Consider the following 22,515-nt stretch of genomic DNA (forward strand, 5'->3'; position numbering starts at 1 on the left):
TTCATCTCTTAGTCATATACTCAACTATCACGGGGAAATCTTGATTTATCATGAGGACATTAGTCTCAACTAGAAGACTCCTCCTTTCAACACTTTCCATTAGAATTCTCTTTTAACAGGTCTCCTCAGAATTACTCGGCTAGAGCACTGTTATGGATGAACTCTGTCCCCCCCAAACTCATGTGCTGAAGCCCTAACCCCTAGTGTCACTGTATTTGGAGATAGGGCTTTTATGGAAATAATTAAGGTTAAATGAGGTCATGAGGGTAGAGCCCTGACTGGATAGGATTAGTCCTCTTAAAAGAAGAGACACCAGAGACCTTTCTCTCTCTGCCATGTGAGGACACAGCAAGAAGGTGGCTGTCTGCAAGCCAGGAAGAGAGCCCTTACCAGGAACTGACCCTGTCAGACCTTGATCTGAGACTTCTGGTCTCCAAAACTGTGAGCAACAAATTTCTTTTGTTTCATCCATCATGCATATGGTATTTTGTTATGGAAGCTTGAACAGACTAACACAAACACTTAAATTTCTGCTAAAGGACTTGGGGGCCACTGCCCTGTGGCTAGGTGACTGGACACCCAAATGAGATGTCTTGCCAAGGTCTCAAAGCTGACAGTCTAACAGAGCCTTGCCCATAATTCTACGGTAGGTAACTTTTCTGAAACACCTGCAAGACATAGTGTTCTTTCATTAAAGTTAAATAAATATCTTTTTTTATGTATGGAAAGTAAGTACTGAATTTCAACACTGCAGAAAATGTAAAATCATCATCATCTTCATCACCACCATCATTCACTTACTTGTCTATGAACATCTGTGGGGGAAAAATCTCCAAATCCTTCCCAGATTCCACCATTTTCCTCCTCTTCATAAAATCGAATCTGGATGTCATCTGCAAAAGTCACATTCAGGTGTGTAATTTCACATAGTCTAATAACATTTATGAATGTGATGAAAAAAAAGCCGGTTCAAGATTCTACCTACTATGTGCTTAAACTTTTTTGAAAACAATTAACAAAACAGACTTTTGAATTACTTAAAATTTTTAGTGAAATTTTTTATTTCCTAGTAACGGGCCCCACGTGTCATTTACGGTGACAAAATACCAGATTTACTTATTGAGTCTGAGTTTTCTCTTAATCATCCTTTCACCTTCTCATTTCTCTCTCTCTAAACAAATTCACTCCTGAGAAACGTGAAGGACAGTGAGGAATATCAGAATCCCAAAAGGTGGGTCAACTTGATAAAGATTTAAATAGGAATATTTAACTTCTATAAAGTTTACTATGTAGCAGACACTGTTCTAAGTGATTTTATATGTATGTGTTAACTGATTTAAACCTCACAGCCCCTATGTAAAGACTTTATTGTGTGTGTGTGTGTGAGAAGCACAGACCATTACTCATTTATTTAGTTTGACTAAGTTCAGATACCAAAGCGTAAAGTACAAAAACTCTGCAGTATCACTGATTGTCTTATTTTTCTTCACTTCCTTTAAAAATTTTAAAATGACTTATTTGGATTAAAAAACAAGATGGACAACTTAAATTTGGTAAGAGACGAACTGTGTAAATTTTTAAAAGGAGTTTTACGGCAGAACAAGGATATTACTGGGCCCACTGCCAAAAAGTGACTCAAAAAAACACTTAGAATTATATTCCACATCTTGAGATCAGAGCATATATTTACCTTTCTGAACCTTGTCACAGAGAAGATAAATCTCTTCCCCTCCAGTGACGCATCCAGCTGTCCTGTCCATTCTTACTATTTTCAAGTTGGACGCGTTGGGGGCTTCTGTCCAAAGAAGAAAAACAACAAACACCACGACTTATCCTCAGCTTCACATGCCTCTCTCATAAGGGAACTTGGCTTTAGCATACCCTAACCAAAAGAAAGTTTAAACAGATGCTTTCACTCCGATTGCCTTAACAAGGATATGAATAAAACAAAAATGCCTTCTGAAACCCTCAGAGCACTTCGCAGGCGTGGTTCATTCACTGTCACCAAAACAGACGAGGCACAAAGAAGCAGTACTTGTTCCTCCCGCTAACACAGTAAGAGAGACTTACAGAGAAAGAGAAAGAGCTTTCCTGATGTTTCAGGAAGGACTGAGCTAAAAGATTGTGGAATTTCAACTAGGTCAAGACTTTAACCCCAAACTTACTTCTATGATACTGATACACCATTTTACAAGAGTCCTAGAAATTTAGGAAAAGCACAGCTTTCTTAAACTATTTATTAATTTTTATTCTACAGAAAAGAAAAATGGAGATGTTATATTTCTTTTCCCGAAACTAAATTAGAATTCTGTGTGGTTAGGGGGCAAAAGTTTTGTGTGTAATAGTATAAAGCTTCCTTTTTTTTCTTTTCCCTCCAACAGCTGCATTTTAAGGTGATCTTTGGTGTACTAGTCTACATTATTTTATAACGCTTTCACTTCCCTTCAAACTTGTTTAAATTAGAGAAATCAGTTAGTTATTGTAGTTGGGGAATGGAGTTTTCTACTTCCACCAAACTCTACAACCTTTCAAAGAACCCATATACTGCCCTTTTAGGCTTTTGGGAAATATCTGTTTAATAAATCCCATGCATATCAAATAAGAAATTTGCAAAGTAGATGCTGAAGACCACTGTAAAACTCTTTTTAAAAACTCCAGAAACTATACACTGAAACAGAATTTTGAAGCCACAAAATATCTATATTACTTATTTAGTTAACTTGAAATTCCTATCTTGATAAAGCTTTAATATGCCAGAATGAAAACGGATTCAGAATAAGAGCTGTCTTTTATTAACTTCTCTTCAGAGCCCTGTTGAAAACAACAGATACTTTCCCTGTCTAAGAGCACCAACAATACATCCCCATGGCAAGGAGTTCATAAATCATAAGAGATTTGGCACTGCATGTAAAAGACTAAAATGCACATCTGAGGAAGATTTATCGAGCACCTCACAATATTTCACCTTTAATCTTGACATCAGCTTTTTAAGCCAAATTTCAGTATTCTCATTGCACAGATGATAAACATGAGGCTCCAAGTGATCAAGTTACTTGCCCCAGGAATTGGAGCTAATCCATAACTGCCAGGGCAGGGCTGGAAGTCTGTTCTCCACCCACAGGACAGATACCAAGTGGCCCCCCCTCAGTCAGGCACTCACTGCTGTCGTAGATGGCGTCCGACACCACGGGTTCCAGGCGCCTCGTGAAGCTGCCGGTGCTGTCTGGAAGGAAAGCTGTGAACATGAGCCGCACCACGCTGAGGTCCATCTCCTTGGTCTGCTGAAGAGCTGCCTGGCGGATGACCTCCTTTTCCCGATCTGGGATCAGACAACACAGGGTATTCGTGCCCAGGAGAAGAGCAGAGCATGAACATTTTAGATAGGATGCTTTTATAAAGCCCAAATAAAGAACATCAGCTTAAAACAAAAATCTGGTTTTTTATTTTGAAATTCTTCATATTGCTAAATAAAATTTTAAGAGCTGTCTATTTATGTCATCTAAAATCAATGGCATCAAAAGAAGGCCTGCATTTTCTCTGGATAACAGTCAAAACTGCCCTCCACGAGTCAAACCGCCTCTCTCCTTTCCCATCTTCCCCAGCCTCTCCCTTTCCTCCCTATGATAAGAGTTAAAAACACACAGGATGTGACGGAATGCAACGCAGTAAGCTGACTCTGCCTCAATTGTGCTGAGGAATGGGAAAGTCAGCATTTCAAAAGCTCTTTGGGCCCAGGCTCTGTGAGCATCCCACAGCACCTACCATGGTACCTGGCACACAGCAGGTACCTGAAAAGTGCTTCTGAAGGAACCAAATAACTCAGCTGCACTTGGCTCCTTCCCTCCTGATGGAGCTCTCATGATGATGGACATAATCACACTTAACTTATCATAAGAGGTGATAACTTCAAGCGATAAATACTATACAAGAGCTACAGTTGAAGTGATACCAAACTGCAAAGGAAGGGAGAATCTGGAGGCTCTGGAGCAGAAGAGTCACTGCTCTAAATCTTGAAGGGATGGTAGAACCTGAGCTTATGAAGAGAATGAATCAAGACATCTCAGGGCGAGGGATGAGCAGGAACAGAAAGAATGTGCCAAGGAGCAGAGGTGAGAAATCACGGCGCTTCTATGGAGTAGTTCAGGTTGACAAGAAGGGGCATAGTGGGAAACAGAGCTGGAAATGCAGACTGGGGCCAGCTCTTGGGAGGTCTGACGCTAGTGTACAGAATTTGGATTTTGTGGGCAACGGGGAGACACTGAATAGAGGTGACATGTAGACTTTAGTAAGGTCCATCTGGTTGTCGGGCATAAACTGGATTAGAAGTGGGGAGGGATAAGACAGAGCAATGAAAAATGGAGTGAGGAATGAAACCCCAGAGAGCACAGAACAGCTGGGCCACGAACTGGATGGAGATGCAGCAGGGGTGGGAAGGAGGACTCAAGGGTGATGTGAAGTTCTGAGAATGACTATCAGAGGATGGACCATGTTTAGTGGAAACATGATGGTTGGTTTTGGATCCCCTGAGTATGAGCTGATGGCCAGACTAAAGGACAGCATATAAAGGCAGGAATGGCATGTGTGGTGGGACAAAGACTGGGGTTGAAAGAAAAAACATAAGACAGGGAAACATGTAGTCATAGCGTTTTTTATGATACAGAGGGTAGCTTATAATGTGCCTAAAGAGCCCAAAGTAAGAAAAATTCCTTACAATAGGGTGAGCTGGGGTAGGTATAACAGGGGAGGTGTTCTTTGAATTCGGTCTTGAATTCTGAATTGGTTTTGAAAGGTTGAAAAGGGAAGCATGGGGTGTTTTAGGTAGGAGAAGATACATACAAAGTATAAACACGCATCAGTGTTCAAGGGGCAGTGATGGGGGAGGTGCGTACAAGGTGGGATGGAGATAAAGCTGGAAAGGGGGCTGGGGCCAGGCTGTGAGGTCTTTGTATACTAGGCTACGGAGGTGTCTCAATTTTATTCTAGAAACAGCAGGATGCCACCAATGGTTTCCAGGCAGGGAAAGGGTGGGAGTGGCTTGGGGTACAGACTGGGAGGAGAAACCTGCAGATGAGAACACAGTCCACATACGAGAAGGGAGAGCCAGAGCTCTCCAGGGAGCGGGGCTGGGAGAGGGACGCTCACCTGTGAGCTGCCGGTCTCCTCCACCTTCTGCTTGCAAATAGGCAAGATCAGGATGCACCAAAAGTCCGGGATTATAGCCCCTTATGCATGCCTCCATCATTCGTGCTTCCAGTGTTTCAAATACTTTTTTCTTTGTCACATGAAGTATACCCAGGTTTGCAAAGCTGGAGAAAAAACAGTAACAGCAGCAACAACAAAAACAGCCAAAGGTCAGGCAGTGACTGGAGACCTGGTTTCACCTGAGCAAAGTGGATTTAAAGAAAATGCACAGGCCCTCAATCGCTGGGGCCCACACTAAATTCAAACACATTACTATTTCTGCAATGAAGCATATAAAGGAGATTCACTAAATGGAATGATAGAGACTGTAACTAGCTGAATATCAAGTCAGGTGGGGTTTTGCCACCAAATGAGTGTGTGGTACACACAGAAAAATCTTTCGGTTTTCAAAACTTATTAGACTTTCAAATTATGATTAAGGGGATAGGGTTATATATATACATATATCTTAATAAGAAAGTTTACCTAGATTCATTTTAAAGTATTTTCTAGGAGAGTTGTATAAAAAGAATTTTTAAGTCCAGATACACTAACTTTTCTAACTTTTTTAAAAGAATACAAAAAATACCATAGTTGGTAGATTTTTTTTTAATTCTGGCTCATTAGTGAGTTTCCAGGTGGGATTTAAAGTCTATCTGGAACCCATCTTCTCCTGGGCTGTCTATAAAGTTATAATTATTTATTACCACTAGAATGTCTAACTCTACACGTACTCAATCTTGAGGTATACCTTTAATCAGGGATGAAGAACCTTTTACATTGTGAAGGCTACATAACTATAGAATAAAATATGTTAATATGCTAATTAAAGCAATTAAAGAATTTTTAAGAAAATACATAAAATGCTTCAGCCATTCATTTTTTTAAAAATAAAGTACAATGAAACAAAGAAGTTTACTCAATAAATGTAATACAACAAACAAACAAAAAAGGACTTTACCCAGGAGACTCATTCATTCAATAAATACTTATTTTGCTCCTTAGTACCAGGCAGTGTCCTGGTGCTTCTGTCAACAGTAGAGGAATCCCTACCTTCATAAAGTTTATATGCTAGTGCAACAACAGAGAGGAAACAAACAAGTAAATTTTATAATAAAATTAAAAAGGTAATACATGTTAACAAGAAAAATAAAGTAGGAATGGGAACAGCCAAGGCAGCAGCAGAAGGCATGAAACTTAAAAACAGGGAGAGGCCAGAAAGGGCCTTTTTGCAAAGGTGTCAACTGAACAAAGACTTGAAGGAAGTGAGGGGTGAGACGTGGATATATGGAAGAAGAACACTCGAAGCAGAAGGAACAGCAAGTGTAAAGACCCTGAGGTAGGACCATGCCTGGTGTCCAGAAAACAATGGCAAAGAGGCCAACGAGGCTGGAATGAGATGAATAAGGGGTCAGCAGTAAGTGAGGAATTCAAAGAGGTAAGTGGAGGCACAGATCTTTTAAGCTTGTAAGCTTTGTAAAGACAGTTCTTTTCCTCTGGCTTTTACACAGAAAGAAAAAAAAATATTAGTAGAGAAAATATTATGACAACTGGATGAATGAAATAAAGAATAAGATAACATTGGAAGAACAGATAAACTAGGGAAAGAAAATACAGGAGGTGAAGGTGGAATGAGATGAGCACTCACACAGAGGATCAGAGACAGAATGAGACGTGTGCAGAGACAGTGATGAAAAAGAGTGGGACAGCTAAGACACACAGATCAGAAAGTACACACCAATAGAATGTAAGTTCCTTGAGGGCAGAGATCTCCAGTGTCTAGAACAGAGCTTGACAACTGGGTGTCTAGGAAATGTCTGCTGCATAAATGAATGCATGAATGAATTCAGCACAGAAAAATAAGCAACATGACATACAGGTGTGCATGGAGGCACAGGTAGATTTTCACAAACAACACTTCCATCTTTTTGCCTTTTAGGCCTTACTCCTATACAGAACATCCACAACTGCTGGAAATGAGGCTGTCTCCTAGGCAACAGCAAGGGTAGACGTGTGTGCAGCTCCTGGCACTCTACCATCTATGAAGTGCTTTTCGTGTATATTATCTAATTTAATCCCTGGGAAAAAGGCATCATCCTTATCTTTTGTTATGTGAATAATGGATTTACTCTGGTAATAAATGAAGTAACACAGAAGTCAGCCTTCTGCTCCAGGTAATGATGCAGCCTGAACCTTCCATTTTTTTTTTTAACATTTTTTATTGATTTACAATCATTTTACAATGTTGTGTCAAATTCCAGTGTTCAGCACAATTTTTCAGTTATTCATGGACATACACACACTCATTGTCACATTTTTTCCTCTGTGAGTTATCATAACATTTTGTGTATATTTCCCTGTGCTACACAGTATAGTCTATTCTACAATTTTGAAATCCCAGTCTATCCCTTCCCACCTTCCACCCCCCTGGTAACCACAAGTCTGTATTCTCTGTCTGTGAGTCTATTTCTGTCCTTTATTTATGCTTTGTTTTTGTTTGTTTGTTTGTTTTTGTTTTTGTTTTTTAGAAAAATACCATATGAGATCGCTCATATGTGGAATCTGAACCTTCCATTTTAAACAGCAAAAAACGTACAAAAAATAGTTTTCAGACACTGGACAATAGGCAACATAGGATACTGAATGATAAGAAAAGGGAAACAAGGTGAATCCTACAATTACGCTGCCTTAATATCCAGAGACAGCTTCCAGGCTGCAGCACTGAAAGGGGGAGCCCCAACAAGGCCTGCTGCTCTCCCGGAGCTGACGAGCCACAGGAAGCCAACAAAGCTAGAACTCGCAGGCAGAGCACCAGAGAGGGAAGAACCACATACGGAGAGACAGTCAGAGCAAGTGTGTGAAGAAATGACCCAAGGCTGGAAGAGAGCCACCAGAAGCACAGGAAAAACAGGTCCTGGCGCACATGCAGGGCTAGAGCAGTTCAAGAAATCTTGTGATACGTGAAAAATTAAGGTGAATAGTCAGCAAAGTATTGCCTTAGTAATAGTGCCAAGTTAACCCTAGACAAAAGGCTGCACTGGTCCCCGTAAAAGAGATTAAAAGTAAGTCTAGAAAGGATCAAACTATCCCCTAATTTAAATTCATCCCAATGCTCAAAAATATTTAAAAGTATACAAAAAATGTTGAACAACAACCTAAAATTCAAAATGTCTGCCATCCAATCAAAAATTATCACGCATGCAAAAAAGTTGGAAAATACAACTCATAATGAGGATAAAATCATTCAATAGAAACAGATCCAGAAAGGAGACAGAAGGCAGAGTTTGCAGATAAGTGCACTGAAGAGCTATGAGAGATGTACTGCACATGGTCGGGAAGGCAGAAAGCATCAGCAGCTTAAGGAGAGGCAAGAAAGGTATAAAAGAGACCCCAAATAAACCCGTAGAGGTGAAAACTATGAAATCTGAGAAGAAAAATACACTCGATGGCATTAAGAACATATCAGACACTACAGACAAAAAGATTAGTGAACTTGAGGACACAGTAATAGAACTATCTGAAATGAAACAGAAAAAGATGAGAAAAAAATTTTAAAGACCAGGTCATTAATGAAATTAAAGACAATTTCACATGGCCAAATACACATGTGACTGATGTTCCAGAAGAAGAGAAAAAACTGGAGTCAACAGAAAGAATATTTTAAAAAACAATGGCTGAAAAGTTTAAAAATTATATAAAAACTATAAACCCAGATATCCAAAAATTTCCATGAACCACAAAGCACAAGAAACATGAAGAATATGACACTACAGCTCATCACAAGCAAATTGCTGAAAACTAGCAATGAAGAGAAAATCTGAAAAGCTGAAAAAAAAAAAAAAAACCTGACATACTGTGTACAGAGGAATAAAGCTAAGAATGACAGGAGACTGCTTGCTGGAAAAAGGCAAGCCAGGAGATAGCGACAGGAAAGAAAAGGAAACCCTATCAACCTGTAAGAAAAGCAAAGACAAAGACTTTAAGATGCACAACAACCGAAAGAATCAGCAACACACCAGTAGGACAAGAAAAGTTAAAGGAAGTAAATACATGGGTCAGTTAAAGTACTTTTTTCCTGATTTAAAAGTTTAACAGATAACTGACAAGGGGAGTGGGAATGGATAAACTGGGAGTTTGAGACTTGCAGGCACTGAATGGTTATGTGTGAAATATAAACAAGTTTATACTGTACAGCACAGGGAAATACAGTCAATACGTTGTAGTAGCTCATGGTGAAAAAGAATAAGAAGATGAATATATGTACACTCATGTGTGACTGAAGAATTACGCTATACACCAGAAACTGACACAACATTGTAAACTGACTATACCTCAATAAAAAATAAAAAATTAAAAAAAGATAATTGACAATTTAAGGCAAAAAAAAATACACAGCGGGATTTATAACATACACAGATGTAAAATATATGACACACCAGCACAAAGGCGGAGACAGGGGAAATGAAGGTACACTGTTCACACGTTACACACATAACGAGGTACATTGCTACTTAAAGGTAGACTGCGGTAAGTCAAAGATGTATAGCATAAAGCTTAAACAACTGCTAAAATACACAGAATTAAAATCAAAAAGGAGATAAATGAAATAACGAATAATCAATTAATCTAGAAGAGGGCATAAAAAAAAAAAAGGAAAAGGGGAACAAAGAAAGGATGTGACCCACAGAAAACAAACAGCAAGATGGTAGATTTAAACATAGTCATATCAGTAATCACATTAAATAAAAGTTATCTAAACTCCCCTTCAAAAGACAGAGCATCAGGTTGAATAAAAGAGTAAGAGCCAACAATATGCAGTGCACATTTACTTAGAACATGAAGACACAAATAGGTTAAAACTAAGAGGATGGAAAAAATGTTCCAAGCTAACATTATTCAAAAGAAAGCTAAAGTAGCTATATTAGTTTCAGTCAAGGTAGATTTTAGAGCAAAGACTATTATCAGGAATAAAAGACAGTAGTTTCATAATGAAAAAGGGATCAATTCATTAAGAGGACCTAAGAATCCTAAGTGTTTATCCATCTAATAAAAGAGCTTCAGAGTACAGGAAGCAACATCTTATAGAACTGGAAGGAGAAATAGATATATTTGTAAATACAGCCAGAGATTTCAATACCTTTCTCTCAGTAATTGATAGAACAAGTAGGGAGAAAATCAGTAAGGAGACAGAAGACTTGAACAACACCATCAAACAACTTATCCCAATTAACATTTATAGAGCATGCATTCAACTTGATCAGGCTAAACATTCTTAAGTGCACAAGAAACATTCACCAAGACAGACCGTATTTTATCCATGAAACTAGTCTCAATACATTTAAAAGGAATCAAATCTTACCACAATGGAACTGAATCAGAAATCAAAAACTGAAAGTTACCTAGGTAGGGGTACATGTAAATCTAAATTACCCACGTAGTAATTAATTGTTGAAGGTGGGTGATGGTTTCAATGGGGGCTCATTTCCCTATTCTTTCTACTTTTGCATATGTTTGAAAATTTCTATAATAAATGCAAAAGAAGAACGAGAGCAGACATTATTATTATTAGCACATGAAATAGAAAAAAACTGAGGATCGTAAATGTTAATACATGATGGTACAGCCACTTTGGAAAACAATTTGGCAGATTCTTATCAAGATGAGTCTACTCTTATCACATGTCCCTACAATTCCACTCCTCAATATTTACCAAGCCAAGAAAAATGAAAAAGTGTGTTCACACAAAAAGCAGCTTTGTCCTCAAAAACTGGGAACAAACCAAATGTTCTTCAAGGTGGATGACAATAGCCAAGACATGGAAACAGCCTAAATGTCCACCAACAGATGACTGGATAAAGAAGTGGTATATTTATACAATTGAATACTATTCAGCCATAAAAATGACAACATAACGCGATTTGCAGCAACATGGATGTCCCTGGAGAATGTCATTCTAAGTGAAGTAAGCCAGAAAGAGAAAGAAAAATACCATATGAGATCGCTCATATGTGGAATCTAAAAAAAAAAAAAGAACATAAATACAGAACAGAAACAGACTCATAGACATAGAATACAAACTTGTGGTTGCTAAGGGGGCGGGGGGTGGGAAGGGACAGACTGGGAGTTCAAAATTTGTAGATACTGACAGGCATATGCAGAATAGATAAAATAAGATTATACTGTATAGCACAGGGAAATATATACAAGATCTTGTGGTAGCTCACAGTGAAAAAATATGTGACAATGAATATATGTATGTTCATGTATAACTGAAAAATTGTGCTGTACACTGGAATTTGACACAACATTGTAAAATGACTATAACTCAATAAAAAAATGTTAAAAAAAACCCCAATAACAGAACCAAAAAGAAAAAAAAAACAGGTGGATGACTAAACAAACTGTGATACATCAACACAATGCAATACTACTTAGTAATTAAAAGGAATACACTGCTGGTACACACAACAACCTGAAGGAATCTGAAATGCATTATACTCAGTGAAAGAAGCCAGACTCAAAAAGGCTACATATTTGTGTGATTCCATTTGTATGTTATTCTGGAGAAGGCAAAAACTATAGGGACAAAAAAGAGACCAGAGGTCGCCAGGGTCTAGAGTGGGAGAAACTGATGGTAAGGGTCACACAGGGATTTTTCTGCAGGTGATACTGGTCTATACCTTGATTGTGGCAATTATATGAGTATTTATCAATCAAAACTCATAAAACTGTACACTTTAAAGAGTGAATGTTACAGTATCTAAGTTATGCTTCAATAAACTAGACAAAAATATTTTTTACAAAGGCCATCACAGCTAATAATGGCCCTGGGACTACAGTCCTGTTTCTTATTCAAAATGCCAGTCTTATTAGACATCAGTGGTTTTCAAAGTGTACTCTCTAGACCAGCGACATCACTGCTACCTGAGAACTTAGTAACATGCAAATTCTTGGGCCTTATCCCAAACCTACTGTATCAAAAACTCTAAGGGTGGGGCCCAACCATCCGTGTTCTAATGAACCCTCCAGGTGATTCTGACGGCCCCTAAAGTTTGTGAGCCACTGCTCTTCACAATGAGGTCAGGCCAGTGAGATGAGACTCTCTGAAAGCAGGGCCTGGCATCAGTATTTTTACAAAGTGACCAAAGGTGACATTAATTAGCAGCCAGGTTTGAACATCTGTGCCAGATATTTCCGTCATCGTAATCATCCGGGAACTGCTGCTGCCTCTGGCTAGGTGTGAATCCCTTAGGTTGGGATTCTAAAGTGGGCGCCTCCACCTGGCCTTTCTCCCTCTCTGGACTCACTGCCTTCACAGCTGGCACAAGATTTAAAAGCAGCCCCTGACTTACACTACAGTACACGCTAGTTTGGAAGTGGGAGACTTCCAGTCTCAGTCCAGACTTGTCCATTTTCTCCAAAAAGCTCCTTTTCTGTGCATTAAGGCTGAACCATATGAAACTGCCAATTGTCAAGTGTTTCTGGATCTAAGGAAACAGCAATTTAATGCAGTCTGCCTTAGTTCATTGAGGAGAGCCTTGTTTCTCTTTTGCATTTATGTATCTACTTCGAGTGTTTACCTTTGGTATATGCTGGAAATATTAGTTAAAAAAAAAAAAAAGAAAGACTTTACATCTCTCTAAATCAGGGCTGCCAGGAAGCAAACAGAGGGTGTGGTGATTATTGGTGAGGAAGGTGCCTGAAAGCAAAGTCAAGTAATAGTTTCCATTGAACGCAAATTTCAGAGAACTAAAATGTTGTAGAAACAAACTGTTGATGTTCAGGGTAGAAAATAAAACACCAAACTAAGATTATTTTTATGAGGATAGGCACTAAAAGCTAAGTAAGTGAATAGGAAATAAGACAAAATTAACTAAAAAAATTACAAGGCCAAGTCCCCCAAATTAAAGCAATCAAATTTACAATCATGACTTAGTTACCTAAAACATGGGTATTTTAATATAGGTAACAAAGTATCTTTGAAAATAGAAATTAAATTTTATTGAGAACTCATGCTTACAGAAAAGTGAAGAGAAACACTCCAAGGAAAGAATTCTTTTGGTTTTGACAATTAAAGGATTATCTATCTTCTCAGTATCGTTTTTCCATATATCGTTTTTGATGTGTTGGATTGGTGCCCTGCTTGTGAATCTATCCTGTTATCCTGAACTGTGTCATTGAAAACAGCTTATCTTGGTTCCATTTCTAGTATTGACAAGTCTAAGGAATAACCCTGGCTATCTTCCTAAATTTCTCTATGTGCTATTCTTACCTACAAGTTAGAACTAAGTAATAATAATCAATGATGTATCGTAAACACACACGCTGCAAGTCTGCTCATGTTACTTCATAATATTGGCTAGTTCAGTGTAGAATTTTGAATGTAAAGGGCCTGGAGATAGATTCTGTAGCCAAACACTCATATTTTATAAGGGAAGAAATTAAAGTCTCCAAGAAGTCAAGCAAGTTGCCCCCAGTCCTACTGTTGAAAGCGACAGAATTGGAAATAGAATTCTGATTTCCAGACTACTAGCATGATTGTCTTTCCACTAAAATGCAACAGGTTCTGACATTGGAAACAAACAACAACAAAAAAAAGAGAGACAAATGAATCACGAAGGAAATACTATGTCTTGGGGAACACTGTAGGCAATGGCTTCTCAGTCAAAAATCAAATTACAAAAGGAGTACCAATGTTTCACAGAGCACTGTGAACAAGAGAGGACCCTGAGTCTATTGTAACTCTGAAGTGGCATCCTCTTGATTATACTTCTTAGTGACACTGCATAGTGTCAGAAAATCTCACAGGGCTATAACCAGACATCTTGATGATCACATTTAGGGGTTTAGATGCTCAAACTGTTTGTTGAACGAATGAGTTCTTCCAACGACTGAACCCCACACTCCAGCACTATAAGAGAGTACGGATTTCTGCAGTTTCCCTAGAGACAGGAAATTTACTCCTGTGCTGTAAGCCCCAAATTAAATAACCATTAGTTCCTTCTAAAATCCTCAAAAACTATGAAGGCAAACCACAGAAACACCAAATTATAGATAACATACTGGAAGTTCTATAATACAAATATTATTGGTAGGGAACTTCATCTATAATTTCCTCTAAAGGATATGATGATCACACAGATTAAACAGGACTAAAGAGAATACACACTTCAAACTGACAGTAGCCTACTGGAGTAAGTCTGCAGAGACACTAAGTGATCAATTAGTCTGAAACTCTTACAATTACCCCGCATTTCAAAGCTCTTATAGGTCAGTCAGGAACTGCAAGAGTATTCCAAAACAGAAGATGAACCAGCTGTGACACACAACAGGAAACAGGCCAGTCTTTCAAGAGGATGTTGAAACAAGTTCATTTAAAGCACAGTTGAATTTTTCAAATCAATTTAAGCTTCTTCCTCAAATCTACAGTCTTTTTTTTTTTTGACATCAAAAGAATCAGATTTTAGTGACTTAAAAGAAAGCTCTCTCTCTAGGTTTTTCACACTTGAAAATTTTAACAGTCAAACAAAGAAATACCTAGGAACATGAAAGCTCAACCTCCCCAATAACAACCACCTTGAAACTTGATCGGGATTCAAAGCCTGAAATGTTACCATCAGCTTAATTATAGTTGATTTAAACAATTCCTTTCTTTTTGAGTTAACAGTCCAGATTAATTGGGATTTTATCATCAACTATTTAAGCCCTGAAAGATATTCTTGAAAATAAAACAAAATTTATTAAAATTTCTTACTTCTTTTGGATTGACTTTATTTCCATAATATTTCATTCATTAAAAACGGCTTGTTTTTATCTGTCTCACCAACCCATAAATAAGTATGTCACTTTGTATCTACATTTCAAGTCTAATGAATGTCAAAACAAATTTGCAATCCTTGGCTTCTCATCTGTGCACACCTTCTTTGCTGCTTCTTTTTTTTTTTTATTGAAGCATCGTTGATGTGCAACAATATAAAAGTTACATGTGTACAATATAGTGAGTCACAATTTTTAAAGTTTATGCTTCATTTATAGGTATAATATATTGGCTATATTCCCTGTGTTGTACAATATATCCTTGTACCTTTTTTATATACATATTATATATATATATTTTACATACAATAGTTTGTACCTCTTAATCCCCTACCCCTTAATTACCCCTCCCCCCTTCTCTCTCTCCACTGGTAACCACTAGTTTGTTCTATCTGTGAGTCTGTTTCTTTTTTATTATATTCATTAGTTCATTTCATTTTTTAGATTCCACATATAAAGTGGTATCAAATAGTATTTGTCTTTCTCTGACTTAATTTACTCAGCATAATACCCTCCAGGTCCATGTATGTTGCTGCAAATGGTAAGTTTTCATTCTTTTTTATGACTGAGTAGTATTTCATTGTATTTCTATACCACATCTTCTTTATCCATTCAGCTCTTTATGGACACTTAGGTTGCTTCCGTATCTTGGCTGTTGTAAATAATGCTGCTATGAACACTGGGGTGCACATATCTTTTTAAATTAGTGTTTAAATTTTTTTCAGATATATACCCATGAATGGAATTCCTGCGTCATACTTTTAGTTTTTTGAGAAACCTCCATACTGTTTTCCACAGTGGCTACACCAATTTACATTCCCACCAGCAGTGTACAAAGGTTCCATTTTCTCCACATCCTTGCCAACATTTTTTATTTGCATTCTTTTTGATGATAGCTATTCTGACCAGTATTAGGTGATATCTCATTGTGGTTTTGATTTGCATTTCCCTGATCTGCATATCCCTGATGATTAGTGATGTTGAGTGTCTTTTTATGTGCCTGTTGGCTCTCTGCATGTCCTCTCTGGAGAAATGTCTATTCAGATTTTCTGACCATTTTTCAATTGGGCTGGTTTGTTTTTTTGATGTTGAGTTATATCAGCTGTTTATATATTTTGGATGTTAACCCCTATTGGTCATATCATTTCTGTGTACACTTTCTACGTAGCCCAGAACTGAAACAATATTTATCTATCCATCTCATGCTCAAAAGTACACACTATAAATCCAGAGTCAACAGTTCATTAAAGAAATCATAAAGAGTATGAAAGCATCCATAAAGTGTTGATTTCTGTTATAGTTTTCTTCTAATTTGTCCTTATCTTTATTTCCACAAGGAAAATGTTGCTAAAAGTGACACAAATGCCTCACAGGTTAAGTGACCATATGTTTTATCATCCAAACTGGGCTACTTTTGAGAGTAAAAGAGAGTGCTATAAATAATTAGGCCAGGACCTCAGGTACAAAGCGGGAAACTTTGTATCAGGGAAACCCAGATAGGTGGGCACCCTTACTCCTCAGAATCCAAGTGAGAGCTCAAATTTTCATCTTCTGAGGCTCTGTGAGGGCCTTGGAAAGAAAAGAATCCTAAGGAAAAGAACCTGTTCAGTCAAAGTCCCTGGGTGCCATGTTCTATCTGCTCCTCCCACAATGTCATACACCCTGACTTACCCGACCACCATGTCCTTGGGTCCAGCAGTTACAGTGCAGATGCCATCCTCACAGTGTTTTCCCACCAGGCTGTGTGCATGCAGGTGAATGTTTTTTCCATTTGTGACCAACTGAACAATAACCTTTGCAGGTCCCACATAGTTGCAGATCTACATAAGAAGCACATTTCAAAAGTTAGCACGTCTAACTATATTGCAACATGGAAAAATGCTTAAGACAAGCCAGTAACTATAAAAAGTATGATGGAAAATTAGGTCTACCTGTACATGTAAGACCACAGCTCTATTTTGAAAAATATATGATGAACAAATGATGGGATGGAAATAAACTAAAACGTTGATGGTGGCTATTTTGGATGTGAATGATATCCTCCAGGAAGCAGACCATTTAACATACAGCATGTACTGTTAAAGGTGGAAGGAAGAGCACATCTGGGAGGGTGCCCTGTAGCCATGAAGCATCCCCTTCCTCCTAACCAAGAACACATTTTCATCTGCACCCTGACTGCATTTTTGGTCGTAAAAACTGGGTGAAAGATCAGCGAGAATGGAACTGGGATTGACTGATTGTTGGAAATCAAGGGAAGGAAAGAGGTGAGCAGCAACAGGGCATCCTAATTCTTTGACATGAGAATGGGCAGGAGAGAGCATCTTGCCCTGGGCCTTGGCAAGGAAGGTTGGCCCTGGACACTCAAGCCCTCGGACTCGGCGTGCAGTGATCTGTTAGGAGACTTCACCCACTGGTGGCCCTCTCTGTTACGAGCTCTGGTAATTGAGTTACATGCCCAGGTCACTGTAAATTCCTTCAGTTCAAATAAATGTACTCCTTAAGTGCAAATCCTTAGATCTGACAACCATTTAGCCCCTGTTTTTATAAAATCAAGTTTTTCCACTTAAAGTAATTGATATTTTATTTATATTGCTATACCTTTAAAATGATGACAACAGCAATAAAAAGGAAACTGCATGGAGATAGTGACATTTTAAGTAAAGAGAGCTTGGACACCCTTTCTCCTCTAGCTGGCCCTCCAGCCTCCTATAGCAGACCATAGATTCCTTCCTCGAGAAAGTCTCAAGACTAAAATCATACTAACAGAAAAGACCTTATTTTTACCTTCCTGAGTCTTCTAAGTCAGAATCCTGTGATAAATTCAGCCAAACGGTTGGAAATACACTGTATCTCCTCAAAGGGTGACCAGCCATCCTAGTTTGCCTGGGACTGAGGGGGTTTCCTGGACTTTCAGGGCTAACGATGAGAAAAGCTGGTCACCCTGTCTCCTTAGCTCACACTATCTCTTTTTTGAGGAAGTACATGACCTAAATCCAAGATCTCCCAACTATATAATCATTAGAAATATTTTAATTTGCACAAGCAGCCCTTAACTCAGAAGAAAAAGAAAGTAGATAGGAATCTTATGCAGCAATGGATCCTTTACGGATGTCTTTCTGATATAAACTAAGGGAAGAACCTATACTTGCCAGTAAAATTTCTTAGAAACAGACAGAATCCCTTCCAACCAAACTACTTCTACTATAAATATCAACTAATGGATTTAGAATCCATTGAGGCATGGTTTTATTAGGATTTCTTCAGTTTAGATTTTTTTCCCAATTCAATCTCCCATTGCAAGAATTGAGGAGAAGATGATCAGGGCTGGGATTATTTCCCAGAGTGTTCTGGGGAAGAGAAGTTTCCCCTTGAGCAAAGGACAGCTTTCCACCTGTCAACAGTGTAGCTCCACTGGAAGTCTTAGGGCCTCTCTGCCTAAACCTTGTCTCAGAACTGCTGTAAAAGTGTGCTTCCCAGCCCTCTAACACCCCTTCACAAGGAGCAGGGCCACCTGCAGGAATGACTTCTAGTCCTTGCAAAGCAAGCTTGTCACAAAGAATGTTTAGGATTAAATTAGGTTTTGACCATCTCAAAGGACAATAAATGATTTCCTAAACAGGTAAGCACTTAAAAAAGCCTTCTGGGCATAAAACCCATTATGAATTTAGTGCTTTCCCTTTTATAACAGGCAGAAAGCCTTTGCCCTTCAGGGCAGGACAGGGAATGAAAAGTTCTCAGTTTGTTTCAAAGTTGGCTGTTGTCCCTACATACTCCCGGGCTTGCTGATGCCCGTTCTGTGTCTAGGTGTCAACATCTGAAATCAGCCTTTGTCATGATGACATATTCCACAGGGACTTCTTCGGCAGTAAATGAACAGTGAAAGAGCATGAAATAGACCATGTAATTTCACTTTTAAGTGCACTGAGCACAGGAATGCAACAGTGTAAGGCATGACGAAATGCTTCACTTGGGTGAAGTCAGATAGGCTCTCCACTTAACCAGGACACCAGAAGGAATCCAGAGATCAAAGCCAAATCACTTTTGATATCTGGACCCTTTAACGTCACCACTATGAAGGAAATCAGTCACAGGGACTGAAGAAAAGAGGTGGGAGGTGTCCTCAAAAAGTACTCACATCTTTTTCTTCCTATTACTTCATGATCGAAGGGCGGCAAGAATGAGGAACTGGGTAGTCTCTGAGGTAAAGGGCCTGAAAAATTTGCCAATGACTAATGTGCTGTTTGATCCATTTGAAAGAATTCAAGTCAGCATGGCATCATCTGGTTTTTACACAGACCACAGGGCAACGACACGGAGGCCCCTGGGTTTTGTGGACTTTCCAAGATACTGACTGAAAGAAGATGACTGAAGTGTGGGGACACGCACAAAAAATACTGTTTTCAGGTTATATAGCAAATGAAGACAATGGAATTCTACCTTAGGGGAGGGAACACTTCATAAAATGCACAATGACCAACAGCTATTTGCAACTGACTCAGAAATTCATTTGTTCTATGGAGAATCTGATTATCTTTACCCAGCCTCCCTTTTACCTCTTTGTGGAGTGGTTCTCTTGAAAATTAAGTTTATAGAAAGCAAGTGTATCTGCCAGAAAGAGTTCTGAACATAGCAGGCTTTTAATAAACACTAATGGTGTAAACACAAGTTAAGCTTTCACTTAGAGCCAAGGAGATAACTTGAGCAATCAGCTACCTAGGGACACTGTAAGAGCGTATACTTGATGGGCAGACTAGCCAGCTTTGAAGGCAGTTCCACTATTTACTAGCTATGCGACCTGGGACAGTGTTCAGCTCCTCATCTGTAAAATGGGGATAATCATAGGACCTCGCAGGTTCGTTGTGAGCGTTAAACACATTAATGCGTGGAAAGTCTTTAGACCACTGCCCAGGACACAAGAGCTAACTATTCTCTTATTACTGTAATGTGTTCCTCTACCTAGAGATCTTTAAATATCACAACTGCCCCGAGGTGATATTTTAAAAATCCTGTCTAAGGGCAGGTGGCTGGAATAAATGACCAATTCTGGCCACTTCCATTCCTAGGGTCAGTCCTTTTTTCCCCACAGTGTCATATTTTATCAGTCTTTATTGATCTTTTGGTAATAATTATGTTGTTATAGTAATGGCTATCATTCCTGGAGTGCTCAGGATTTCCTGGCTTCCTTGATGAAATCAAGCCTTTCAGCTGGGAGCTTTATGACTCAATGCCTGCTGATGGCCACAGGCTAGATCTGCTTTTCGAGTAAGAAATAGAAACCGAGGGTCCAGATAATACCAAACTTAGTCAAATCACCTCCTTTTATTTAAAGCAACTCTGTCATGCTCTGGCAAAGTACATACTGGTTCCTTAAAGGTGATTACAAGAAGTAGTCTAGAATTTTCTAAGAATCAGACTTTGACATATCCAGCTTACTTGCTGAGTTAATTTGGACAAGTCACTTTGGCAGAATATACAGTCAACATGAATGTGAGACATTACACATGATGTAGTTCTTGTCTGCTTAGTTTTTCTCATGAAGTGACGATAATAGTGATACTTGAAGAAGAGAAGGAGGGAAAAATCCACAATTTTCAAACAGAAATCTACCCTGACTTTGTGTATATTGTGTATCTAACTTTGTCCCCTACTGCTAAAGCAGCAGAGCAATGTGGTGAAAGCTAAGAGCTCTGAAGTCAGGCTACTGGGCTCAAATCCCTCTCTGGTCACTTACTAGCTGGGTCAGCAGGGAAAGATGGTTAACATGCCTGGAATCAGTTTCTCCATCTTTAAAATGAAAGTGATAATACACTTAATTTCATAAGGATTGTTTCTAAGGACTGTTTTTCAAGTTAAGTGCCTGGCACCTACCTAACAGGATTAGCAATGGCAAATACAAACCTTCTCTCCTACCCAGGCTATTACCTCACTAGTAACCACAATGTATCCATTTATTCCCTGAGCATTTACGAAGCACCTTCTATGCTCCAGGCGCTTCAGTAGATCAGGGAGTGAAGGGATACATAGCTGAGTGCGAAACAGACTTAACTCTTGTTCTTATGGGAATTAAAGAGTGGAACTGATACTAACCAAATGTCTCACCAATAAACGTCAATGCTAACTATGAGGCACTTACAAAGGACATATAAAAATAGGGATCTGACCTGGTCGGGAAGTCAGAGAAAGCTTCGTAAGGGAGTTATGAAGAGTAAGAATATAACACGGGACGGGGTGGGTAGGAGGTGGGGGTTGGGAAGAGCACTCCTGACAGGGAGAAGAGCATGTACCAGGCTCTGTGGTGGGAGTCCTGCTCAGTATCTCCTCAGTCACCCTGGTCACCACCTCTCAGGGCTTCCTTCAGGTGTTCCTACCACCTGGGGGCATCCCTTCCTCCTCATCTCCATCTAGAACCACCCGTTCTTCAAGGGTATGACCTAAATCTGAATCTTCCGCACCACTCTCCTCACCACTCTAGCCCACAAAACTCCACTACTGTCTTTTTTTGGGGGGAATCTGATAGGAATGGGGCAGGAAAATTATATGCAGTCTATTGCAAGGGTTGTGGTCTTAGCCTCTCTTGCTTGTTAAATTCCCAGAGTGCATCCATTTATACTTTCTCACTTTCTGTTTTTGTGGAAGGGAAGGGACCACGTTAACTCAGTCTATCTTCACATCAGCCCTGTGGGGTCAGTAGTGCTACCCCATTCCACAGCCAAGGGAGCTGGGGTACATTAGGATGAAGTAAACTGTCATCATTCCTGTAATTGGAGTGATTGGGCAGTTCTTGGAACCTGCAGTCTGTCCACCTCCAAAGTCCATTTCACATCTCTTACACTGGCTACCACCTGGCTTAATCACTTTTTCTTTTGTATATGTCGGGTCTGCCCAGACCTCTCCTTTCCCTAGCACAGTGTTGGTACATGACAGTTCTTCCTGAATAATCTGTCTGGATTTGTTGGTGTGTGTTGTGGGAAGAAGGTCTCAGAGACAGTTTTGAGGTGGCGGAAGCGCATCTGTCCTCTTGTGAGAGTCTTCATAAAAATACCATGCCACAGATAGTACTAAACTATGCATTGATTCTTCTTGGTTATGTTGCAAGTCATATTATAAAATGAAGAAAAAAGAGGAGGGCAAGGGAAAGGGACAGGAAGGAGGGGGGGAAGGAGAAGAGGAGGAGGAAGAGCAGGAGGAGGAAAGAAAAGAAATTGTTTTCATAATACATTCCCTCTCTGTGATGAAAAATAGTCAGATTTTATTGTTCTTCATTATTTGTTGAGCACCCCGGAAGTACAGAATTACCTAATCAAACAAGATAGTTCAGAACCAGGTCTAACAGTTCCTGGCATAGAATAGGAAGATGCTTAGTAAGTCAGTTCCTCCTCCTTAACACAGGGATTTCAAGTTGATCCAATCTGAGATCAAATCCCAGCCCTTTCTTCTTTCAGCTCTGTGGGTTTACACAAGTTAAACAACCTCTCTGAGCCTCATGCTCCACATCTACAAAGTGGGCCAGTAACAGGA

General features: G+C 39.1%; 1 protein-coding gene across 4 annotated transcripts in view; it reads right to left on the minus strand.

Annotated features, from left to right (window-relative positions):
- The window catches only part of NFKB1 (nuclear factor kappa B subunit 1), a 109,344-nt gene that overhangs the window by 29,630 nt on the left and 57,199 nt on the right, over positions 1 to 22,515 (minus strand). For all 4 annotated transcript variants that reach the window (XM_031468656.2, XM_031468645.2, XM_031468631.2 and 1 more), the window contains exons 6-10: positions 16,669 to 16,817; positions 5,143 to 5,306; positions 3,161 to 3,319; positions 1,691 to 1,795; positions 802 to 893 (exon numbers count right to left, since the gene is read on the minus strand). In XM_031468656.2, the coding sequence (XP_031324516.1) occupies positions 802 to 893; positions 1,691 to 1,795; positions 3,161 to 3,319; positions 5,143 to 5,306; positions 16,669 to 16,817 (669 nt within the window). The remainder of the gene's footprint in view (positions 1 to 801; positions 894 to 1,690; positions 1,796 to 3,160; positions 3,320 to 5,142; positions 5,307 to 16,668; positions 16,818 to 22,515) is intronic.

Source organism: Camelus dromedarius, chromosome 1 (assembly GCF_036321535.1).
Source record: "Camelus dromedarius isolate mCamDro1 chromosome 1, mCamDro1.pat, whole genome shotgun sequence".
NCBI classification, from domain to species: domain Eukaryota; kingdom Metazoa; phylum Chordata; class Mammalia; order Artiodactyla; family Camelidae; genus Camelus; species Camelus dromedarius.